This window comes from Acanthochromis polyacanthus, chromosome 18, assembly GCF_021347895.1.
Source record: "Acanthochromis polyacanthus isolate Apoly-LR-REF ecotype Palm Island chromosome 18, KAUST_Apoly_ChrSc, whole genome shotgun sequence".
Lineage (NCBI taxonomy): Eukaryota > Metazoa > Chordata > Actinopteri > Pomacentridae > Acanthochromis > Acanthochromis polyacanthus.
Genome location: NC_067130.1, coordinates 28,497,752 through 28,521,837, shown reverse-complemented (window position 1 = coordinate 28,521,837; position 24,086 = coordinate 28,497,752). Strand labels below are relative to the sequence as shown.

Sequence of the window (24,086 nt, the reverse complement as noted above, 5' to 3'; positions counted from 1 at the left end):
ACATAAGGAGAAGATGACAAAAACACTGAAGCATGGCGCCCTCTAATGGCGTCATCTTCGAACTGCATCATCCAGTGTGACTTCTAAACGTCAATCAGAGCTTCTTCCCGCCCCTAAGCAGCATCTTAACTAATCATCGCTCAGGATTTGACTTCAGCGTCCGAAGATTATTGAGCTTCTCTTCCTCAATCTTGTCTGTCAGGTATCAGTACTCGCCACAAACTACCCAAATTCAGTACTTACGTTTTGGTTGCGGCTAGAAACGTGAGTTTTCAGGTAATTTTCACTCTTTTTATTAAAAATCTGAACTTATCCCCATCAGTTGGTAGTTTTAAAATGCCTGACAAACCAAACTGAGGAGACGTTTTCCCCCATATCTGTCTCGGGTAACTTGTCTGCAGCTAAATCAGTGCCACACTCCACAAGATGATAATTAGCCTCATAAATGTCACAAAAACTGTCTTTCTTTGGATGAACTCCGCCGTCTACCAACTTCAAAAGTAAGATATCGATATTAAGTCGTGGGAATGTGATTTAAGTTGTGTTTTGGCGTCTTTGCTTTAAGTTTAGGAGTAAGTAACGTGAAGTAACTTTAGAACTGGTACTAGCTAGCTTTCAGTTACTGACCGTTGACATTACTCGGAGGCAAACGAAATGCAGAATGTTGGTAAAACTGAGTAAAATTTTATAAGCCACGGAGTGTTTTAGGCAGTTTTTCTGGTGTCTAGGTGGTTTGTTGTGGTCGTGTGTGCCATGGTGACACAGGGGTGGGTCTTTATTCTCTTTAGTTTTGCGGTTTTCAAGGCAACCGACCCCCTGTTGTTAAATCTGCATCTCTACAGTTTAAGCTAACCTGTCTGCTCTGCTTTGTCCACGATGTGAAGGTTTGGACATCTAATATGAGGTAAGTTTAAATGCGCTGCAACTCTTACGAGAGCTAATTTAACTTCACAGTATGGTTATTTCGATTTTTCTGCGTGTTTTTTCCTTAAATGTATTATTATTACCTTGAGCCTCAGCTCACCAGCCTGACTTATAGAACTTGGTTCAACAGTTGTTAGTCTTTTTGTGCAAGTTGCTGCATTATGCAGCTCATTTTTGCAAAGCTGTAGAAATGTTTTTATACTTCGTACTTGAGTGAAATCATCCTTAAAAGTGTTTTGAGGCTGTAGCTTCTCCTCTAATCCATGCATTGCCTGAAACTATTAGAAAGACTATGTGGCTTCATTGTAAGAGTTTCCTCACATGGCTCTCAGGCAGAGAAAATATGTTTTCACAAGGTCTGTGCAGGAAACAGTTTTTTTTTTTTGTAAGACACACATCAGTTCAGAAAATCTGAACTTGCAGCACAGATTTTTTAGAATATAGTCTGATGAATATTTAAATAGCAAATTGGGGTACATTTTTGTGTATGCAGACAAAATTTAACTGCATTTTGTGAATAAATAAGACAAGTAATCATCTGTCATGTATATTAGATTTCAGTTTTTCAGTACTAGTGCCAGTGTTTTACATGAATTTGAGTTAAAGCTGAAGAATTTATTCATTTAAAAATCAAAGTTATGATTTGAAACAGTTCAATTTGCAATTTGGTGAGGCAGCAATTTAGGATGGGGAAGCATTTCATCTCAATTTATCACATTTTTAGCAGAAACATTTCTGCTTGGTGCATCTCGAATATGGTTGAAAAATGTGGATGCTTAAAATATATATATGAAATTTTAGCTTGATATATCAAATACTTTTAGAGATAAAATATTTTTTTAAAAATTGCCAATGAACCCACTTTGAGCAGGTTTTTTGCACAAGTTTTACTACAAAATATAAAATGTTACATAACAGCCTAATCCAAGTAGAGTTTTTAAATATAACTAAGAAAATGTATGTTTTTTTATTAGTTCTATTCTATTTGGATTAGACCGCCACCTAGCAGTGTTTTATTTTTGTGGTGCAGCTTGTCGTAGCAGTTATGACAGTTTGCAAAAAAGACGGTGTTGTCATTTTTGTGACTTAACATATTTCGTCTTTAAAAGAATTCCATATGTTTTGTTTTGTGTTATTGTGGCATGAAACTGCATATGGTTCAGAAAATATCACTGGTTGACGTCTGTAGTGTCATTGTTTTTGTTAATGTGAGCTTAAAGATGGGACTTTCTGAGGACGTCGCTTTATTTTTTCTCAGATTTTTGTCTCCTCTCTAGTCAGAGGTTATTTGATCTGCTTGTCCAATGTTGACATGATGAAAAATAGCAGTGGAAATTTCTAGCTTTTGTCTTTAATATTTCCTGAGATATTGTCATTCAGAAAAGTGGTTCAATCAATATATAGTTTAACGGATACCATTTTAATTGTCTATATTTTCTGATAAAAAAATGTTTTGTATGTCAAAGATGGTTCATCAAAAGGCTGCTGATGATTTGACATGGAATAACATTAAGAAGCATGTCTGGGCCAGGGCTTAAACTGTTAATATTGTGGAATTTCTTGCTGTCATCTTTGTGTGACACTCACGCTTTTGATATTATCTCCTGTAGGACAGCTCCAACAAAGCTCCTCACATGATGAATGTTGAATCAAGCTTGACTTTAAAAACTTACATTGGAAATGAAAAAGCTCAACTACATATTTTCCCAAAATTGTTCAGCCATAGTTTTGGTGCCATATTGTGTAAGTAGCTATAGGAATGGACTGATCGATCAGCTTGTTATAAAGCAGTATTTTGAATAATCGTAGAGCTTTATTTAGTCAGTCTTTGTCAACTCCGTCTGCATCATGCATCCAGTGTCTTCGGCTCTGCTTGTGCCTCCTAAGGAGATTAGCTGTCATATCTTAGTCACTCGGCGATCCTAAACAGATCGCTGTAGCTCTCTGGGGTGGCTCCAGCTACACTTCTGTTCACCGAGCTCAACATTCAGCTGCTATCATCCTGTGAACATTCATGCGGTGTCCCTGTTGTCTGGGCTCGCCGGGTTTGTGACAGCTTTGACTCAGAAAGTAGAACCTGGCAGACATTCCTCCTTCTTCCCCTGTTTCTCCTGTCTCGTTGTCCTTCCTCTTGTTGAAAAACCTCCTTCCCACCTGTCCATCCTGAATTCAGTCTTAGATTCTCTGACAGTCAGATGTTTAGATTCCTGCTGTCTGCTCATGTTCTGCATGTTTGCTGATCATCATTCTCTGTTTACAATTGGTGAAGCCCCCTCTAAGGGATTTCCAGCAGCTTAATTCCCCCCATCTGGTAGCTGAGATAAATCCTTAGTTCTCTTGGGAGTGAACGTGGAGTTCGAGCGGAGCAACAGGTGAGCTGTTCCTTTGCTTTATTGTTACTGTAGAGACGCTCAGACTTCCAGCTTTACAAGATTTAGAAACGGCTTCACGAGGGGTTTATTGCTGCTCTTTTAGGTTTGTGCTTCATGGAGCTATTGTTGGCCCAATATACTGTGAGATAGAAACAATATAGAGCTGAAAATTGAATTGTAAAAGTAACAGCGCGAGTTAGAGGCAGCTAAGAGTCATTGCTAGTAGAGGTATGAATATCAAAATACAGAAATACACTACTGAAAGTGCTGTGTTCAAAATTTTAGCAAATTATACGAAAGCATTTCTTGTTTTTAGAGTGACTGATGTGCATTTTTCAGAACATTATTGAGACATAATAGCATGTTACTGTAGGAAATGCACGGCTGTCAATGACTGAATTAACAGTGAATATTTTTCATTGGTGTGCTTCACTGTCAGGATCAGCCTCACACTGTTACGGCTCACTGGAGAATTTGAATACAACAGAGTTGTCGCTTTAAACAGCTACAGTTTTCCTACTGTTACAGTCAAAAAAGCCTGATTTTTTTTTTTTTTAGAAACTTAGTGTTGATCTGAGCATATAATACCACAAATCTCACGATTATTTACAGTGTAGACATCTAAATTATAGCCGTCTATGCCTCTGACATGTTTTCTTGCAGGTGCTTAGTAATTTCTTTGAAATAAAATATCCTAACACTTTCAAAATATTGATTAAAATCAGCAAATTAATTACTTCATGCAAATTCTGGTTTATTGATTGCCAGGTTTTTGATACTTGTTCAGATTTTATGTAGCACCAGACAGTAAACATCCCTATTTATTAGATAAATGTCCTATACAAGGCTGCCTCTTTCAGTTCTACTTTCCTCACTGGCTGCAAGAGATTTACATCCAGGATTGTTATTATTTAGTGGAATCTGTTCTTGCCTGTCTGTGAAGCTTCTTCTTTGCCCCTAGCTGAAATATACACACGTGGACAAAATTGTTGGTACCCCTCAGTTAAAGAAGGAAAAACCCACAATTCTCACTGAAATCACTTGAAACTCACAAAAGTAACAATAAATAAAAATTTATTGAAAATTAAATAATCAAAAACAGTCATTACTTTTGAATTGTTGATTAACATAATTATTTTAAAAAACAAACTAATGAAACAGGCCTGGACAAAAATGATGGTACCTCTATAAAAGATTGAAAACTATTTGACCAGAGTGACATGATTAACTCAGGTGTGTCATTTAATTGACATCACAGGTGTTTCCAAACTCATAATCAGTCAGTCTGCCTATTTAAAGGGAGACAAGTAGTCACCCTGCTGTTTGGTGAAAAGGTGTGTACCACACTGAACATGGACAACAGAAAGCGAAGGAGAGAATTGTCCCAGGACATCCGAAAAAAAATGATAGACAAACATCTTAAAGGTAAAGGCTATAAGACCATCTCTAAACAGCTTGAAGTTCCTGTGACAACAGTGGCTCATATTATTCAGAAGTTCAAGACCCACGGGACAGTAGCCAACCTCCCTGGATGTGGCCGCAAGAGGAAAATTGATGACAAATTGAAGAGACGGATCGTTGGAATTGTATCCAAAGAACCCAGAGCAACCTCCAAAGAAATTAAAGGTGAACTCCAAGGCCAAGGTACATCAGTGTCAGATCGCACCATTCGTCGTTGTTTGAGCCAAAGTGGACTTCATGGGAGACGACCAAGGAGGACACCACTGCTGAAAAAAAACTCATAAAAAAGCCAGACTGGAATTTGCAAAAATGCATGTTGACAAGCCACAAAGCTTCTGGGAGAATGTCCTTTGGACAGATGAGACCAAACTGGAGCTTTTTGGTAAGGCACATCAACTCTATGTTCATAGACTCAAAAACCAAGCATACGAAGAAAAGAACACTGTCCCTACGGTGAAACATGGAGGAGGCTCAGTAATGTTTTGGGGCTGCTTTGCTGCATCTGGCACAGGGTGTCTTGAAAGTGTGCAAGGTACGATGAAATCTGAAGACTATCAAGGCATTCTGGAGAGAAATGTGCTGCCTAGTGTCAGAAAGCTTGGTCTCAGTCGCAGGTCATGGGTCTTCCAACAGGACAACGATCCAAAACACACAGCCAAAAACACCCAAGAATGGCTGAGAGAAAAGCGTTGGACTATTCTAAAGTGGCCTTCTATGAGCCCAGATCTGAATCCCATTGAACATACACACGTGGACAAAATTGTTGGTACCCCTCAGTTAAAGAAGGAAAAACCCACAATTCTCACTGAAATCACTTGAAACTCACAAAAGTAACAATAAATAAAAAATTATTGAAAATTAAATAATCAAAATCAGCCATCACTTTTGAATTGTTGATTAACATAATTATTTAAAAAAACAAACTAATGAAATAGGGCTGGACAAAAATGATGGTACCCATAAATTAATATTTTGCTGCACAACCTTTTGAGGCAATCACTGCAATTAAACGATTTCTGTATTTGTCAATGAGCGTTCTGCAGCTGTCAACAGGTATTTTGGCCCACTCCTCATGAGCAAACAGCTCCAGTTGTCTCAGGTTTGATGGGTGTCTTCTCCAAATGGCATGTTTCAGCTCCTTCCACATATGTTCAATGGGATTCAGATCTGGGCTCATAGAAGGCCACTTTAGAATAGTCCAACGCTTTTCTCTCAGCCATTCTTGGGTGTTTTTGGCTGTGTGTTTTGGATGGTTGTCCTGTTGGAAGACCCATGACCTGCGACTGAGACCAAGCTTTCTGACACTAGGCAGCACATTTCTCTCCAGAATGCCTTGATAGTCTTCAGATTTCATCGTACCTTGCACACTTTCAAGACACCCTGTGCCAGATGCAGCAAAGCAGCCCCAAAACATTACTGAGCCTCCTCCATGTTTCACCGTAGGGACAGTGTTCTTTTCTTCGTATGCTTGGTTTTTGAGTCTATGAACATAGAGTTGATGTGCCTTACCAAAAAGCTCCAGTTTGGTCTCATCTGTCCAAAGGACATTCTCCCAGAAGCTTTGTGGCTTGTCAACATGCATTTTTGCAAATTCCAGTCTCGCTTTTTTATGAGTTTTTTTCAGCAGTGGTGTCCTCCTTGGTCGTCTCCCATGAAGTCCACTTTGGCTCAAACAACGACGAATGGTGCGATCTGACACTGATGTACCTTGGCCTTGGAGTTCACCTTTAATTTCTTTGGAGGTTGCTCTGGGCTCTTTGGATACAATTCCAACGATCCGTCTCTTCAATTTGTCATCAATTTTCCTCTTGCGGCCACGTCCAGGGAGGTTGGCTACTGTCCCGTGGGTCTTGAACTTCTGAATAATATGAGCCACTGTTGTCACAGGAACTTCAAGCTGTTTAGAGATGGTCTTATAGCCTTTACCTTTAAGATGTTTGTCTATCATTTTTTTTCGGATGTCCTGGGACAATTCTCTCCTTCGCTTTCTGTTGTCCATGTTCAGTGTGGTACACACCTTTTCACCAAACAGCAGGGTGACTACTTGTCTCCCTTTAAATAGGCAGACTGACTGATTATGAGTTTGGAAACACCTGTGATGTCAATTAAATGACACACCTGAGTTAATCATGTCACTCTGGTCAAATAGTTTTCAATCTTTTATAGAGGTACCATCATTTTTGTCCAGGCCTGTTTCATTAGTTTGTTTTTTAAAATAATTATGTTAATCAACAATTCAAAAGTAATGGCTGTTTTTGATTATTTAATTTTCAATAAATTTTTATTTATTGTTACTTTTGTGAGTTTCAAGTGATTTCAGTGAGAATTGTGGGTTTTTCCTTCTTTAACTGAGGGGTACCAACAATTTTGTCCACGTGTGTATGTGGAAGGAGCTGAAACATGCCATTTGGAGAAGACACCCATCAAACCTGAGACAACTGGAGCTGTTTGCTCATGAGGAGTGGGCCAAAATACCTGTTGACAGCTGCAGAACGCTCATTGACAAATACAGAAATCGTTTAATTGCAGTGATTGCCTCAAAAGGTTGTGCAACAAAATATTAAGTTATGGGTACCATCATTTTTGTCCAGCCCTATTTCATTAGTTTGTTGTTTTTTAAATAATTATGTTAATCAACAATTCAAAAGTGATGGCTGATTTTGATTATTTAATTTTCAATAAATTTTTATTTATTGTTACTTTTGTGAGTTTCAAGTGATTTCAGTGAGAATTGTGGGTTTTTCCTTCTTTAACTGAGGGGTACCAACAATTTTGTCCACGTGTGTAAATCTAAAGCAGAATATTTCTTCTTCCAGGTTGCACAGTTGGCTGTGTGTGTGTGTTTTTTTTTTTTTTCATCTAAGGCTCTTTCTTTCTTTTCGCAAACATAACTTGTCAGAGAGATCAATTTATCTACATCCAGATGTTGCTTCTGTCCTTAAAGCTGTCTTTCCTGATAAGATAACTTCCATGCAGACTCTGTTTATACAAACTACCTGCAGCTACTTTTCAGTCTTATGGAGGTTTTACTTTCTGTTTCTGCCCCGTATGTGTGCAGTTTTATCTGGAAGTTTTTCTTGCTGTCACAGATCTTGTCTTGACTGCCACAGTTCCTTTTCCTGATAACATTTCAAACATTGGAAATTGGATGATAGAAGCGCTTTCATAGCTTTATTCCTGCGTTCTAATGCTTTGTCGGCATCAGTTGGATTGATTTTCAGATTCGGAGCCGTTTATTTACAGGAGTCTATGAGTCAGTGAAGTTTCAAACTTGTTATCTGCTGACTGTTCATAATGATAAATCTAAATGAGTTTTTTTAGGCTTAAAAATGAATAAAGTTCTGTATTATTAGTAGCAGCTTTTGCACATACCACAAATACTGTAATATTTTATGATTAGATTTCTTGAAATTTAGGGTTAAAAGCACAGCAATACTGGAAAACATTGAAAACATAATTGCTGATCTTTATTTCTTCAGATATCCGTTTGCTGCAAGAGATGTATTTATCTCTGTTTACTCCAAAAAATGAACAAAATATGTAATTTTGTTGATGTTTACTCCATAAGTCAACAAAATATGTAATTTGTCCAAATACTTGTATGCCGTTGTGCTGTTGGCCTGTTTAAACAATAACTATGCATAACTTTTTTTATTGTCTTTTATCGTAAATTGCATGTAAAATCTTCTGCAGTTCAACTGGAATTTGTAGCTATAAAGTTTGTGAAATAATATTTATTCCTACAAAAACATGAGGTTGCACATACAGTTATAATTGCATAACATGAGACATCTAAGTGAAGTAAAAGTGTTAATATTTGTGTTATGAAAGTTGTACTTTTTAAGTTTTACTCAAGCAACAGCTGATGTTTTTTAGTTTTGTCTCCTGGCAGTGATTTAGTCTCTGTCACTTTACATTCCTGTGTTTTCTATGGAGGAAGAAGGAGATGTAGAAATAATGTCATAATTATATCGTGCACTCTGAATCTTTTCTATTCTGAACTTATTGTTTTTCCAAACCTGCCTCTCGGAGCTGCGTGCTCTCGTTCCCTGTGGTCTAGTTTAAATGCATGGTGAGTCTTGCCAAGTTGGCCCGTGTGGAGCCTCGCTACTGATTTGCGTATGAAAGCACCGAACACGCCGTGAGTGTTTGTCACACAATCACAACAAGTGTCTGGGGATGAACCCCTGAGTGTGAGCAAAAAAAAGACCTAATTCTGCTGATGGGTTTGCATGTGGAGTAAGAAGCACCAGACTAATAATCTTCTTCTGGTAATCTGGGATATTAACCAAGACACATGGGGACACTTTTCTGAATCTGAGCGCTATTGTACAGAAAGCACAGCACATTCTGTTTTGTTTTAAAACCCCAATTTCCTTGCATGAAATTGAGAGCAAGTTTGTACTTATAGCTCTGTGATTTGATGTTGTTTTTTGACCTGCATGTGCTAAAAATACGTACATGTTAAAAACCAATGCAGGGGGTAAATTTATGCCTTTTTGTATAAATTTAAGTCATATGCAATAGCTGGTGTATCAGCCACTATTATGTTACATCAGAACAATGTGTTTTAATGCAATTTTGAGGGGGTAAAACAAATACAAATTTACACAGTAATGATCATTCACTAGATAATATCCAACCAAAGTTTAATACCAACTGACTTGATCTTTTTTGATAACATTTGAGAATCTGTATTTGGTATAACGTCCCTCTTTATAGTGTTTTAGTGGAAAGTTTTGTGGGTGAGGTCTTTGCATTTAGTACATGACATTTAGACTTGTCAGACGTGTTTTATTGCAGACGCTGAAAGCAGGTCGAGTTCTTGTTGTGGAGTTGCCATAGTGAGCGTTGCAGCTCCGGGCAAATACTTGGGGGACCTGAATTTACATTGTGAACTATAGTATAATCCAGCATCTGTTGCATGTACACTGTGCATGTTTATACTAAAGAACTGTGGTCAAAGTATGAGATGAATTAGACGGTGTTGGTAAATGCTGAATGCTGTGAACTGATGGATGCAGGATTTGAGCAGGGGGCAATAAAGTGAAGCTTGTTGGTGCTGTAGACGAACACAGAGTTCACGTCGCCTTGGAAACGAGTGTTTAAGTGTTGCAACACACACCAGAGGTCAGACAAAAAGTAACCATGACATCCTACAATATATGCATTGACTTTTGTACTGCACATTTTCACAAGTAAAACAGTTCTGGCTGCTCAGTTGCCTGATAGCTTCCACGTCCTTCTTATTATCTACCTAAAAATTTGTGATGTTTTTTGATGATCTCCTATATTTATGATACATTTTGCATTGGAAGTGTGCAATTCTTGAGAATATTACACAACCTGGGCTCTTAATGAAGAATTTTCAAGCGTCTTGAGACAATCTGAATTGTTATTGGCCATACAGTGGCGATGCCCTGATCCATTGGCAGAGCAGCTCAGAGAAAAAATTCATTGTATATGAAAGTGTGCAATGCCAATAAAGCCAATTCTGATTGTGATTCTGATGTAAATAAAATTTAATTGAATTTATAAATATTTTTAACTGTGACAGAAGCTAAATAATTGTTTAAAGCGTACAGCTGATTCTCTTTAAGGAGTCTGGCTTCAACCTATTTTGAAAAAACGAAGCGTTAATATGAGTGTTTATGAATTATATTTTAGTAATTCTAACTACATTATGCCAAAGTTGATATTTTGTGCATAGTTTGAGTTGCAAATTGCATATTTGTTTGGAAATAACTGCCTTTACCTAAAATTGCTTCAAACAGCAGCAGTTCCTCCATAGAAACTGATATACACAGTATTTATGACAAATGCAGTAAACTAATATAAGTGTGGGTTTTTGTTTGCAGTGGAAACCAGCTGTGTGTCTCTAACAGTCTGTTTTTTTTCTTCTAATTTTTGATATGAGTACAGTTTTAGCTGCTGGGCTGCTGTCCTGGTGTAAATGAATGTGATTTTAGATTAGTAGGAATTACGAGCCAAAGTAACCAACATTTTTACACCAAAACCCTTTCATCTATTGTGAGGCTGCAGCTAACAGTTTTTCTTAATTATGCTTAATTATGGCAATTAATTTAGCTATTGTTTCATCTGTTAATGATTTGGATTATAAAAATGCAGTCCAACACAAAAAGACAGACTGTCCTAGATGATGAAAACCAGCACTTTTTTCATTGTTTGCTTAATTGACTAATTACATTAGGTTTAATCTGCTCCATTACAGCGGCTTTTCAGCCTCTGCTGTTTTTCTAGTCGCATACTCCTGCATTCAAGTTGGAGGCTCTACAAATTTCCAGCCAGTCGCTAAAAAGGGAATAATGTAAGAAGCAGACAAAGTGGAGAATGGAGCAGAAAGTAGTTAAATCACTGTATTAGTCGAGTCCAGTCCAAGACAGCCAAGTTTAAGTCAAGAAAATGTTATTCTAGGAAATGTCAAGTGCACCTTCTCCTGTGGCAATATATTATTTCTACAGCAGCTCTTACTGCATCTTAGTGTGTGTCATGAGCATGCATTTTTGAAGTTCTAAAACGTATTTCACAGTAAGTAACTTTTTATATTGCATATGATTTATATCTTCTGAGTGACTTATAGGGTTAGAAATAAGCATGGTCTTTAAAGTTAGAGGTACTGCTAGTCCTAAAAATACAGAAATATATCCTGATAATCTGATGAAGGGAAGTATATTTCATTATGCCGTGCAGATTTTTTATTTTTAGAACTTGTCCTCTGTCTGACAGTTAATGGTGGTTATTGATGCCAAACAAATGTCATTATATCCTTCGTTATCTTGTGTTTTAGGCGCTGCATCCAAAGGCCTCCTGTTCCCCGACACTGAAGGGAGGTACATGGTTCTGTAGCAGTACATCTGAACCTCCACCAGCTTCAACACATGTACTGCCAAGTCTAAACTTCATCCAGCATGACTTTAAGAGTGTCCCTAACTGCAGAGGAAGAGAAACTAGAAACGATGCAAAAGGTTCCTGTGCCTGGTTGATTCTGGTACTGAGCTCAGAGCCAAAGGCGACAGCAGTTTGGTAAAAAGTGAATGGAAGCGAGAAGAAAGACCACAGCAGGGGTTCTGTTCTGGACCCCTGCCCCAGTCCGGCCCTCACTAAACAGCTCCGACGATGCCTGGGAAGATGAGGACGAAGGCCAGCCGGCAAGGGAGGATGACTTTGAGAGCCAGATGGATGAGAATGGCATCATTGGACTGTCAGAGGTTTTAGAGGATGTGGGGTTGGGGGAAGATTGTGGTGCTATAGATCCAGATGGGGATTCTGGACCCAGCATTAAAGAGGAGGTGGACTTGAGTGGAAATGAGAGGACTAAACCACCTGAGGAGCTGAACTACAACCTGAGTGAACGTTTGTCCAACACTGAATCAGCAGGAGAGGAAACACTGCCATCCTGTGAGTCTTCATTTAACCTTTAATATCTCATTTTCACCATTTTTATTGCTGTAATTCCTGTCCTTGTGTATTTCAAAGACCATTTTCCTGAAAGCTACTTGAGTTATGTTCTCTAGGATTGCAGCATTGCCAAACAAAATCGCCCATTGTATTTCGAATTAGCTGTTTCTTCAAAAAACCTCAGAAAATAATGAAAATCCCCACTGCAATTTTCTAAAGCCGACAATAATAACCTCAGATTGCATGTTTTATGTTTAAAATCCATTATAAGATATTTACAATCCTACAGGATAACAGGTTTTTTAGTATAAAGGATATTTAATATTGTGGTTTTTAACAGAAGTGTGGGCAGGTCACAGTGGTGTGGGAGGAGAATATAAGAGCCAGGTGGGCAATCAGTGTAGTGTGTGAGAAGTAGGTGATCAGGCTGAAGCTCTGCTCTGCAACTGCCATCATTGGCTGTACCTGGGTGACTCCTTTGTCTGTTTGCTTGATGAGCTGTATGTTGTACATGGAAATGAGTAAAAACTGGAGCTCTAGAATGAAACTCCTTGCTGTTTGGCTGTTTTTATGGTACCATCATGCTTTACCTTTAATGCCGTTTGGTTCATCTGAATTGTAGAGGTTTGTCACCACCAAAACCCTACACAGCTGCTAAACTGTGTGTCAGAAAAGTGTGACTTGCTGTTAGATCCTAAAAGGGATCATTTATATGTATAAATTTTTAATGTAATCTCTTATGCGTCCTACTGCCGTTAGTTGCTGAAGGTATCAAATAAATTGAAAGACTCCTACAAACAGCTGGAAGCAACAAACTAAACTGTAGCTCTTTTTACATTGTAGCAGTTTTTGGTGAGTCTCATTAATCTGACCTGTTACAATCTGTATTCATTGCAGTGAAGGTCTATTACTTATGGACATTCAAGTTTGTGGTAGATGTGAAGTTGAAGAGCAAAGCGAATAAGAAAGATGTTTTGTCGCCATTTTGCTCTCTGGTATGTTTTTGGACCAGTATTGGGGTTGAAATGTGGAAAATGTCTTCCTCTAATCTCTTCACAAAATTCCATTCATGTCATTTGTTTTTTGTCTCTGCAAAATATTACAAGATGCAGCTAGTTATATTGCCTTTGCAGCATTTTTAATATAAAAGTGAGCAGGATACTCATTCATACATGAAGCAGACAAGTTCAGATGCTGTCAGATTAATGTAAAGAAGTTTGGTTCTCAAAGCTCCTGAAAACGTAATTATCCTTGTCTTTCTGTATTTATCAATGTACACATTTTTCTCAGTCAACTAAGAAAAGACGGTTGTTTGCTACAACCATTCCAAAAAACGTTAAACATTGTATAGTTAGGATCAAACAGTACTGTAACACTGATGATAATAAAAGCAGACTCATTGAGTGGGATAGAATGCAAAATTCAAACTGTTTTGAATAATTTTAAAATAGATTCTTGAATGATAATGAAATATAGGGAGCACTGTGTCTGCTGGGCTGTTAGAAAAACTTTTGTAAAGATTTCAACTATATATGAATCATAGTTTGGAAGCAAAAACCTGCAGACATGCTGCTCTGTGAGACAGTACAAGACTGCATATTCTGGAATCATTTTCGTCACAGTTTTTTTTATTTTAAAATATTTCTTGTCTTTGGCAGGTTTTGACATGATAGATAAGTTCAAGGCCAGGACAGAGGACAAGAAGAGGCACAAACACCTGGATATAACAGAGGAGGAAGAGGGGAAGAGGAATGGCAGAAAAGCTAATAAACATGAGAGCACACCAGGGAAGCATGGAGCTACAAATGGTTTGAAAAAAGAGATCAGCTCGACATCTTCTAGTCTAGAACCTGCTGGACTCTCAAACCATCACTGCCCAGTTTCAGTTACTTCCCACAGTTTGCTCCATCTTCTGCATTTCACCCATGAGGAATTAGCTGCTGTACCAGGAATCGAAGCCGAAACGTTTCCAGAAATGGGCTTCACAGAAAGTCTTTCAGAATCTCACTGCAGCCATACAAGTCTCAAGTTGAGTCCTCGCCGTCCTCAGGTAAACCTCGAAGCTTTTCCTCAGCCGGAAGCAAGAGTTTCAGAGGAAGTTGTGTCAAATCATTACAGAAGAGCGAGTAAAACCCCTGGAGAAGTTTCAGAAAAATCAGATCACAAGCAGCCAAGGAGGACAGTGAATCGTTCTCCCAATGCTAGATATTCAAGGGCTTGTTCTGTCAGTACGGTCAGTGATGATACCGTTAAATCCAAACGAAGCAGCACAAGTTCTGACAGAAAGCCGAGGTCACCCAAAGGCAGGAGTAAAGCTGCTGCAGAAAATGAATCCAGGTGAGCCGCGTTCACTTCCAGCTTTGACATCCAGCTTCACTTTATATTTTAATACATCTTGATTTTTCCACTTCCAGAAAAGCACCTGTGAGCCACCAGACACCTGACTTCTCCAAAGTGGAACCCAAAATTCGCTTCTCCAACGGTTCCTACAAACCCCCCAAGAGCCGACTCTCGGCCACGTCGGATTCTCTGTCTCCGGACCCCCCTTTAATGTTTAAATCCCCAGCGGACATCGTGAAGGAAGTCCTGCTGAACACCGATGGATCTCTTGCTTCATCAGACAGTGACAGATCTCCTGCCGGTGCCACCAACTCCACTGTGCCTCTGGAGTTTAGGTCCAAGCAAAACGCCACCACGCTGATGAAACAGCTTGAGGTACAAGTAGAGACCTAAAGTAAAAGGTGGTCTTTAGAAATTTACCTGAAAAAACTAGTGTGGGCGCTTTCAAAATTGCTTTCAAAAGTAGACAGTGGATCTCATCATGAAATAAAAGGACTGGTTTACCCTCATTTGGTTTCAAAAGCTGAAAATGTCTCACAGGATGCAACAATGCAAACATAACATTGACACAGGCCCTGAGAATGGAATGCTCCTGTACAGAAAGTTTAACAAGAAACTTCTGGTACATTGAAAAAGTTTACCAAAATTGTTTTCTTTTTCTGCATATTTTAGACATTTGCACTCCTAAATGTGATCACACAGGATCCACAGTACAATCATGCATTTAAAGACCGAATACCACTTCATTAGACAAATTGCAAACTTGAAAAACATTTGAAAATGTGTTTTATGACCAGCTCAAGGTGTAATAAAACCGTGAAATGCTTTAAATCACATAATGTTAATCGTCTAAAATGTCTTAATTAACCAGGATCCCTTAAAAGAAGCTATTAGGACTGTCATTAAATGTCTTAGGATAGAAATGTCCTCATTTCATTTTATTCCTTATTTTTTCAGGGAAAGCACTTAACAGTAATCACGCTTGAGTTAACTAGCAGCTCATTCTTATCTGTTGTACCGAAGCACTAACACAGAAACAACCACAGGACAATAAGTGAGATAATAAAATAAATATGGTGTAGTTTTGATCGACCCTGAGGTTGGTTTTAAACACTGCAAACCTTCCCGAGTCAGTCTTTCTGCGGATATAATTTCACTCCCCCGCCGCTTTATTCTTCCATTTTCAATCTCAAATTAGGCCTCATATCGGAAACAAAGTGCCACCTGCAGCTTGCAGCCACTTCTCTGCCACCGTTGTTCGTTCCCAGAGGCAGCAATTACAGCAGCTGTTCCACTTTATATTCTCCTTGTTTCTGTAGCAGCGCTCAGGTCAAATAACAAGACACAATGTACCGAGCAGGAAGGTACACAGGGTGCAGTGAGGGGGAATTCAATTTCAAAGTGTGTTTTATATTGAACGTGTTGAAGAGATTTAAATGATTACATGCTTCCACAAAGAAGATTAGACTGAATAAAATTTAGAAGTGGAAATGAACCACAAACAGTAATTACAGAAACTAGATTCCAGTGAATCTCCCTTAGGTTGAAGTCTTTAAAGGTGGAGAGATTTTATTTACGCTGACAATCCTGCATGAGGATTCATTGTTGATCAGTTTACTACATGAAGGACATAAGACTTATGTTTACACCTGAAACACCATACTATGACATTAATAATTTGTAGTATTGTAGGAAAAAACCCTGCAGAAACAGACATGACAGTACAAGTCTATTTCAGAACAAAAAACCTGTTAGTATAATTTAATTATAAGCTCTGATAATTTGACATTATTTCTGTGAATTTTCAGCTTTATGTATCAAATATGTGGAGTGATAATTTTAAAAAAACGTTGCCTGTTGACCACTTTCAGCACATTTTTGCACATGGAAATTTGAGGCTGTTTAATAAAAATATCTCAGGAACTGTTAAAAGTAAAAGTTTGAAATGTTCAGTGTTATTTCTCATCCCGTTATTGATGCAGAATCAGCATTATTGATACAATAGTCTCTGATTGTGAGTGAGTTAAAAAAAAAAAGTCATGAAAAGTCCCATATTTGAGCACATTTACAAAAAAATTATAATCCAGAAGTCAACTAGTGATATTTTCTGAACCACGTCTTAATAATGCAAAACTAAACATGTAGAATACTTTTTAATGTGAAGTACTTGATCACAGAAATAAAAAAAAGTTATTTTTGTTGAATTTACATGAATGATTTAATGGTACATTAATCTACATAGTTCAGGAGTTTAACGATGGTTCTTAATTCTTAATGTTTTTTTTTTTTTAATATGGGCATATGTTTAATTTTCTGACCCTACTTTTATAAAAATCTTCAAAAATATCAGAAATATTCATATTTTATGCAATCCAAATTCCAGGGAGGGGCTGCACAGTGGACTAGTGGTTAGCACTTTCGCCTTGCAGCAAGAAGATCCCCAGTTCAAATCCCGGGGTGGGCCTGGGATCTTTCTGCATGCAGTTTGCATGTTCTCCCTGTGCATGCGTGGGTTTTCTCCGGGCACTCCGGCTTTCTACAGAGATATGGATTGGACGTGACGAGGGCAATAATCAAACACAAATTGCTTTTAATTTAGTCATTCTGTAATATAGAAGTTACCTGTTTCCACTTTTCTAGGTGGATAAGTCTGGATATTTCTTTAAAATGTACTTTGTGTTGCAGAACCATGTTATTTAAGATATTACTGAATGCTGAAAACGTCTTGAAGGACCCAGACCATAAAAAATTCATCACAAATAAGCACAGAAATTTGTCCACTGGGTGGTTCGTTTATCGACAACCTTACAATGTGAACTACACTGAACAGTACCTACATCCTGCTCTATTCATTCAGTACTCTCATTTCTTGCCTTGCCTCCCTTTCTGTTTCATTCATCTTTCTTTGTTTTTTTGCTCTCTCTCCTTAACTTTCTTAGTCCCTCTCTCTGCAGGAAGCCCACAGCATTCTGCTGACGAGGCTCGCTGAGGCGGAGAACACCATTGATCGTCTGCGTCTGGAAGCCAAGGTAGTTAATCCAGAGATCCAACTGTAATTTATCAACTTTTTAATGGTGTGCACTGGTGCGGGGTTTTTAAAAAACAGCACATATGGATTTATTACCGATCTGGCTTTTAAGTCACTATAACAGATCTGGGTTAGTAGAAAGCTTCACAATGATGGATAGTTTCTTGTCTCCAAATATGGGTGTTTTTATTGAATTATTGAATTAGTTTTTAGGGACAGGTGCCTTCATGTATAAATACCAGAAATGCTGAGTCACTTCAGTAATGATGCAGCTTTTATTACATAATGGAACAGCTGTGAGAATACTGTTGCTTTCAAAATAGGGCTTGATATTAGGAGTCATGTGAGTCAAAAATAACAGAAAGGCAAGTTTGATCATCTTACAATATGTTTTCACTATTCAAGGTTAAACTTATTTATTCATTGTATTATTTGTGTTACTGTGACACTGTTGTTTTGGGGAAATTGCTTATTGCTTACTGTTGCTCCCTTTCAGAATATTAGAAATTTAATATACATTACCGTTCAAAAGTTTTAGGTCACTTAAAAATGTCCTTATTTTTGAAAGAAAAACGGTTATTTTCAATGAAGATGGCATTAAATTAATCAGAAATCCAGTCTAGACATTGTTAATGTGGTGAATGACTATTCTAGCTGAAAACGGCAGATTTTTATTGAAATATCTCCATAGGGGTACAGAGGAACATTTCCAGCAACCATCACTCCTGTGTTCTAATGCTACATTGTGTTAGCTAATGGTGTTGAAAGGCTCATTGATGATTAGAAAACCCTTGCAGTTATGTATTCGCAGATCCAAACCCCCTCTTCAGCCAGTGAACACTTGTGGCGTGGACATCGAGATGGTGACATCATATGAATATTTAGGTGTCCACCTTGATAATAAGTTGGACTGGTCTACAAACGTAGACTTCATCTACAAAAAAGGGCCAGAGCCGACTTTATTGCCTCAGAAGACTTCGATCACTAGACATCTGCAGTAAGATGCTGCAGATGTTTTATCAGTCTGTGATAGCAAGTGTCCTGTTTTATGCTGCAGTCTGCTGGGGAAGCAGCATAAAACAGAAGGATGCAAGGCGTCTGAACAAACTGATTAAAAAAGCTGGCTCTGTGGTTGGAATCGGATTGAACACATTGGAGGATGAGGTGGAGAGACGGGCACTGAGCAAGATGGAGGCCATTCTGACAAACATGGATCATCCACTGCACATCTGCCTCAATGAACAACGAAACATCAGTGGACGGCTCCTATCCCTGCGCTGCAAGACCGAAAGATTTAGGAAATCTTTCTTGCCATCAGCAGTCAGGCTATTCAATTCAAAATTAAACAGATAAGAACCCTGACAACTGAATTTCCCTTCGGGGATGAATAAAGTGATTCTGATTCTGATTCTGTTAGCACATGAATTAAAGCGTGCGTTTTCATGGAAAAGATGAAATTGCCTGGGTGACCCCAAACTTTTGAACGATAGTGTAGGTCAACATAAGTAGACAAACATGCCCTTAAAGGGGAACTTCGGTTTTTTTCAACCTGGGGTCTGTTTTCATATGTCATTTCATACATGTGAGTGATGGAGAAATGAATTTTTGACATAGCTCCAGTATTTAGCCAGGCAGGCAGCTTAGCAGCTCAGCTAGCGAGAAGTATGGGGCAGCTGGCCCCCCCGCATCAAAGTCCACCCTAACGTGCTTTTTTTCCCACACTGACCGGCTCAGATAGTCTCAATGAGTGTCCCACAACATACTAGAGATGAGAAGTGAACGAAAACCTCCACATTACCTGGCGATCGCTCTTTGTTGTGGTCTGTATCCAAATCTCAGGACGCTAGAAAGCAAATCTCATTCCGAAATCGCGCGATAGCTCGCGCCAAAAGATCACCAGGTAATGTGGAGGTTTTCGTTCACTTCTCATCTCTAGTATGTTGTGGGACACTCATTGAGACTATCCGAGCCGGTCAGTGTGGGAAAAAAAGCACGTTAGGGCAGACTTTGATGCGGGGGGGCCACTTGCCCCATATTTTTCGCTAGCTGAGCTGCTAAGCTGAGCTGCTAAGCTGCCTGCCTGGCTAAATACTGGAGCTATGTCGAAAATTCATTTCTCCATCACTCACATGTATGAAATGACATATGAAAACAGACCCCAGGTTGAAAAAAACCGAAGTTCCCCTTTAAAGTATAAGCATAAGTAGAAAAAGTACAAGCATACAATGTAAAAGATGTATTGCTGTAAGAAAACAATAAATATGGAAGTATATTGTTATAAATAGTAATGAAGCACTACATGTATCATCACTCTAACCAGATGTCACTACCAGACTAAGCAGAGGCCTGTGCTATGAAATAAAATTTGAGATTAACCTGTCTGCATCCTTATACATAATATAAGGGAACTGGGAGAAGTGGGGTCGGGTTGTTTTTAGTTCGGATCTGATGTCCAAAAGCTGTAAACAGAAAGCCTGTGTGTGTATCTGCCTTTATCAATTGCAAGAGAAAGAGGCAGAGCTCTAATATTAATCAGCTATAAAGGATAATAATTTATTTGGTGCCATGAAAGAAACCGAGCTGTTTAAGTGTGAATATAAAATGCATATATAGCTGGATGTGACCTCTCCTGTAAATTTACTAAACTGTAGCTCAGTGTGGTGACTCCAGCATCCACCTTCCACTCTCTTAATTGTGGATAATTTTAGGCTTTAATACAAACAAAAACAAGTGAGCTATATAAATATTCATACCTCGTACAGCTGTCATGAACAGAGAATTAGGGTGTAATTTTACCTTGTCGCTGCTTCATTTGATGAAATGATCAATGTTCGATTAGTTAAATGGCCAAAAAGGTAAGTGTAGTGTCTAAGAAAACTAATTTTTTCAGCAATGTTCTTAAAATATAGTCACAGATTTAGCTTTAAATATTTATTAGTGTTTGTTTTTACCTCTACGCTGTATTTATTTTCACAGGACAGGACTATAGCGAACCAGCAGTGCAGGTGCAGACAGTGTCAGGACGTCACAGACAGAGCAGTACGTCAAAATGATTACAAATCTGAGAACTAAATGGAGGGGAGACGGCAGTGGCGCTGGAGTGTTGTGAAGTAGATCCTTTAACGAACTGTTGGCCCGTTTCTGTCGGGGCAGCAGCAGCAGCTCCACAATCAGCACCAATTAAAATCAGCTTACCGCGCTCCCCACCTCTCCTCCATCTCCTTAACGCAAACGCCGAACCTCCATCTGTCTCCCTTTTCAGTTAAAACTGCACATCCAGGGCTTCAGGAGTGGCTTTAACACTGAATTTTACTGATAGATTTAAAAGAGGACGGTTTTCTGATGCTTTTAATGAATGAATCCTGTAGAAATCATCTGTTAAAACAATGTTGAAGGCAGTTACTACCTGAAATTGGTTTTAAAATGTAAGTATACCATCTTTGATTGAAGATATTTGATGCATGATTGCAGAACAGAAATATATTCTAGTACATTTTTATTTTCAGTCTTTCAGTTTTACAGGTTATTTGGTGTTTTTTGAGGCTAAATTTGCATCCAGTTTATAAAAGATGTGATAATTCTGATCTGAAAAGAGGTTATTAGGTTGGTTTATCTATTTTTCTGATCCATTTTATGTTTCTGAACTGTATAATGAAGTGGCTCTCTTGGTGAAATACAGCTCACGACCTTCTCTGTATGTTTTGCCTTGTATGAATGTGTGTGTGTGTGTGTGTGTGTGTGTGTGTGTGTGTGTGTCTGCTGAGGTCAGTTTGAGGTCAATATGATTTACTGCTGAAGGCTTATCGAGGAGGAGCTTTAATTCATTCTCATTCATTCTGCGTTTGTGTTAAGTGCAAGGGTGGTGGAGTGTGCATTTAACCCCTTTGTCGCATCATCTAGTTTAAATTCAGTTGGTCTCACTTGTGTTAACGGGCAGAAAAAATGCAATTTTTAGACACTAGATGGGGATGTAGTTCAACCTGATTCTATGTCACATCTCTAGAGTGAGAAATTAATCTAAAATTATGTTGATGTCTTGCAGTTAAAATTACCATTTTGGTGGAAAATATGTGCCAGGATCCTCCCACAGTCCAAAAATATGCTGAGGTTAATTGGTTACTCTAAATTGCCCATAGGTGTGAATGTGAGTGTGATTGTTTGTCTGTGTATGTAGCCCTGTGACAGACTGGTGACCTGTCCAGGGTGTCCCCTGCCTTCGCCCGAGTCAGCTGGAATAGGCTCCAGCACCCCCTGTGCCCCTACTGAGGATAAATTCAATTCAATTCAATTTTATTTATATAGCGTCAATTACAGTCAAATCGTCTCAAGACGCTTTACAGAACCCATATGCCTGACCCCCAGAGCAAGCCCAAAGGCGACAGTGGCAAGGAAAAACACCCTTTTAACAGGGAAGAAACCTCGAGCAGAACCCGGCTCTAAATAGGGGGGACCCATCTGCCTGCTGGCCGGGCGGGTTGAGAAGGACAGAAGAGGGCAAGGGGGAGGGATGGGAGAAGAGGGAGGGGTGAGAAAGCAAGGAAAACACAACACACATTTGAATACATGCATGACAGGATATGTGACACAGACAAAGTATAAGCTAACATTGAAAACTGACTCATAGTTTACTCTTATGATGTACGGCTCTGACATTAAACATACTCCTTATATAGCTAGCAGTAAAATTCAAACAGTATGTAAGTTAGCATAACAGTATATTGAAGGCGATGCAGAGTTGACTCGTGGAAAAAGGGAATTGGAAGCAGAGGGCTGGTGGAAGGTCAGTAGCAGCATCCCACAGTGGACATGGTGGAGACTGGACCGGACCGGACTGGATAAAGCGGTGTATAGAGAATGGATGGATGGATATGTGCCAGGATGTCACCCAAATTAGAAGTTTAGTTGCAAGCAGATCGGGTAGTCATTGCTGGTACCATATAGATTAATGTATGCTTTTTCTTTTCCTGTGTCCACCAGGTCAACCTGTACTCAGACCCTCCAAAGCCGGGTCATTTGATTCAGGCCAGACTGAACCACAACGCCTCAAAGTTCGTAAAGCTGGATTTTCCTCAGGCTCAGAAAGCAGACATCAAGTCGCCTTCTCTTCATCCAGATGAACACAGCTCTCATCAAGGTATGTTTAATCCATTTGATATTAACATCTTTGCTGCTCAATGTATTGTTTTGTGTATCATATAAATCAAAGCGTTACCTCAACCATTGGAGCCACAGTGATGCTACATTCGTGGCTCAAAATGCTCATACACACAAGTGCTATGAATTGAGGTAGATGGCTAGCTCACTGTATAACTCAACTTTTCATGGGTTCAAAGGAGTATCATAATTTACCGTAAAACTGCAACAAAAGCACAAATTGCAAACAGAAATGAGCAAATAACCAACATATAACGTACGCTACCGCTCAAAAGTTTTAGAACACCCCAATTTTTCCTTTATTTTTTTTGCAAATTATGTATGTTAATATCTCATTGTACTCTGAAATGAAAACATTAAACAAATGAAGTTACAAAAACAGTCTATTTTGAAACCAGAAAACCATCCCCAGGCCATCATGCTTCCTCCTCCATGTTTGACAGTTGATGTCACACACTGAGGAACCATCCTGTCACCTACTGGACCAAAGATTTCAGATTTTGATTCATCAATATAAAAGAAGCAGCAAAAGCTGAGTCACAGCTATTACTAGCTACCAGATATTTATTTTTTTATGTATTTGATTTATTTCAGACATGCCACCCTATCATTGAGGCAAAAGAGAAAGTAAAATACACAAAAAAACAACCAAACCAAATCCAAAACCTGAAATAATGTCTAAAATTAAATATATTCAAGTGTAACTTATTACCTGCTACATGTCTGTGCATCTCGTATTTCCTGTTTACATCAAACCTTTTACTGAGTTGCTGAGATAACTCAATTATGGTTCTTCAGCTGCTGCTTAATAATAATAATGGATTAGATTTATATAGCGCTTTTCTGGGCACTCAAAGCGCTTCACAATGGATCCATTATTCATTCACTCACATTCTCACTCTGGTGGTGGTAAGCTACATTTGTAGCCACAGCTGCTGCTTAAGTTGCATCTTTGTTTTAAACTTGCATCATATAAATCTTTTACTCCTGTAACTTGTGTCCTTTGAACAGGAAGTTCAGCTGCCTGTGCATCTCCCAGAAGGCCAGTTCCTGACCTTGGACAGCAGCTCGCCTCTGTTATCTTCAGTCAGACTGACAAGTTCCTCCAACAGGTACCCTGCTTAGTAAAGCTCACCAGAGATAAAACTCCTTACAGATTTTGCAGTAGGGATCGACCGATTACCAGCCTGGCTGATTATTGATAAATTAAATACTTTGGGTCTGATTCAGCCTTCTCTCTCTGTCTGTTTCACTCTGAGGTCTCAGAAGTGTCTCTCAAGCAGCAAAAACTGAACAAGAAACACAAACCAGGAAATTAATTTCTCTCACAGTGGCTAATGATACGCTAGCACTAGTTAGTTAGATGACAGCCACAGATTAACCTGCAA

At 38.7% G+C, this 24,086-nt stretch overlaps 1 protein-coding gene across 6 annotated transcripts in view; it reads left to right on the top strand.

Moving 5' to 3' along the window:
• The first annotated feature begins 206 nt into the window (after positions 1-206).
• The window catches only part of akna (AT-hook transcription factor), a 37,672-nt gene continuing 13,792 nt past the window's right edge, over positions 207-24,086 (top strand). For 2 of the 6 annotated variants that reach the window (XM_022191013.2, XM_022191012.2), the window contains exons 1-7: positions 333-500; positions 11,566-12,176; positions 13,835-14,513; positions 14,591-14,891; positions 17,456-17,545; positions 22,522-22,678; positions 23,710-23,810. In XM_022191013.2, the coding sequence (XP_022046705.1) occupies positions 11,813-12,176; positions 13,835-14,513; positions 14,591-14,891; positions 17,456-17,545; positions 22,522-22,678; positions 23,710-23,810 (1,692 nt within the window). In that variant the 5' untranslated portion in view covers positions 333-500; positions 11,566-11,812. Of the gene's footprint in view, positions 277-331; positions 501-784; positions 905-11,565; positions 12,177-13,834; positions 14,514-14,590; positions 14,892-17,455; positions 17,546-22,521; positions 22,679-23,709; positions 23,811-24,086 lie in introns of those variants that run through there. The other 4 variants (XM_051938179.1, XM_051938180.1, XM_022191014.2 and 1 more) reach the window with 4 other exon arrangements.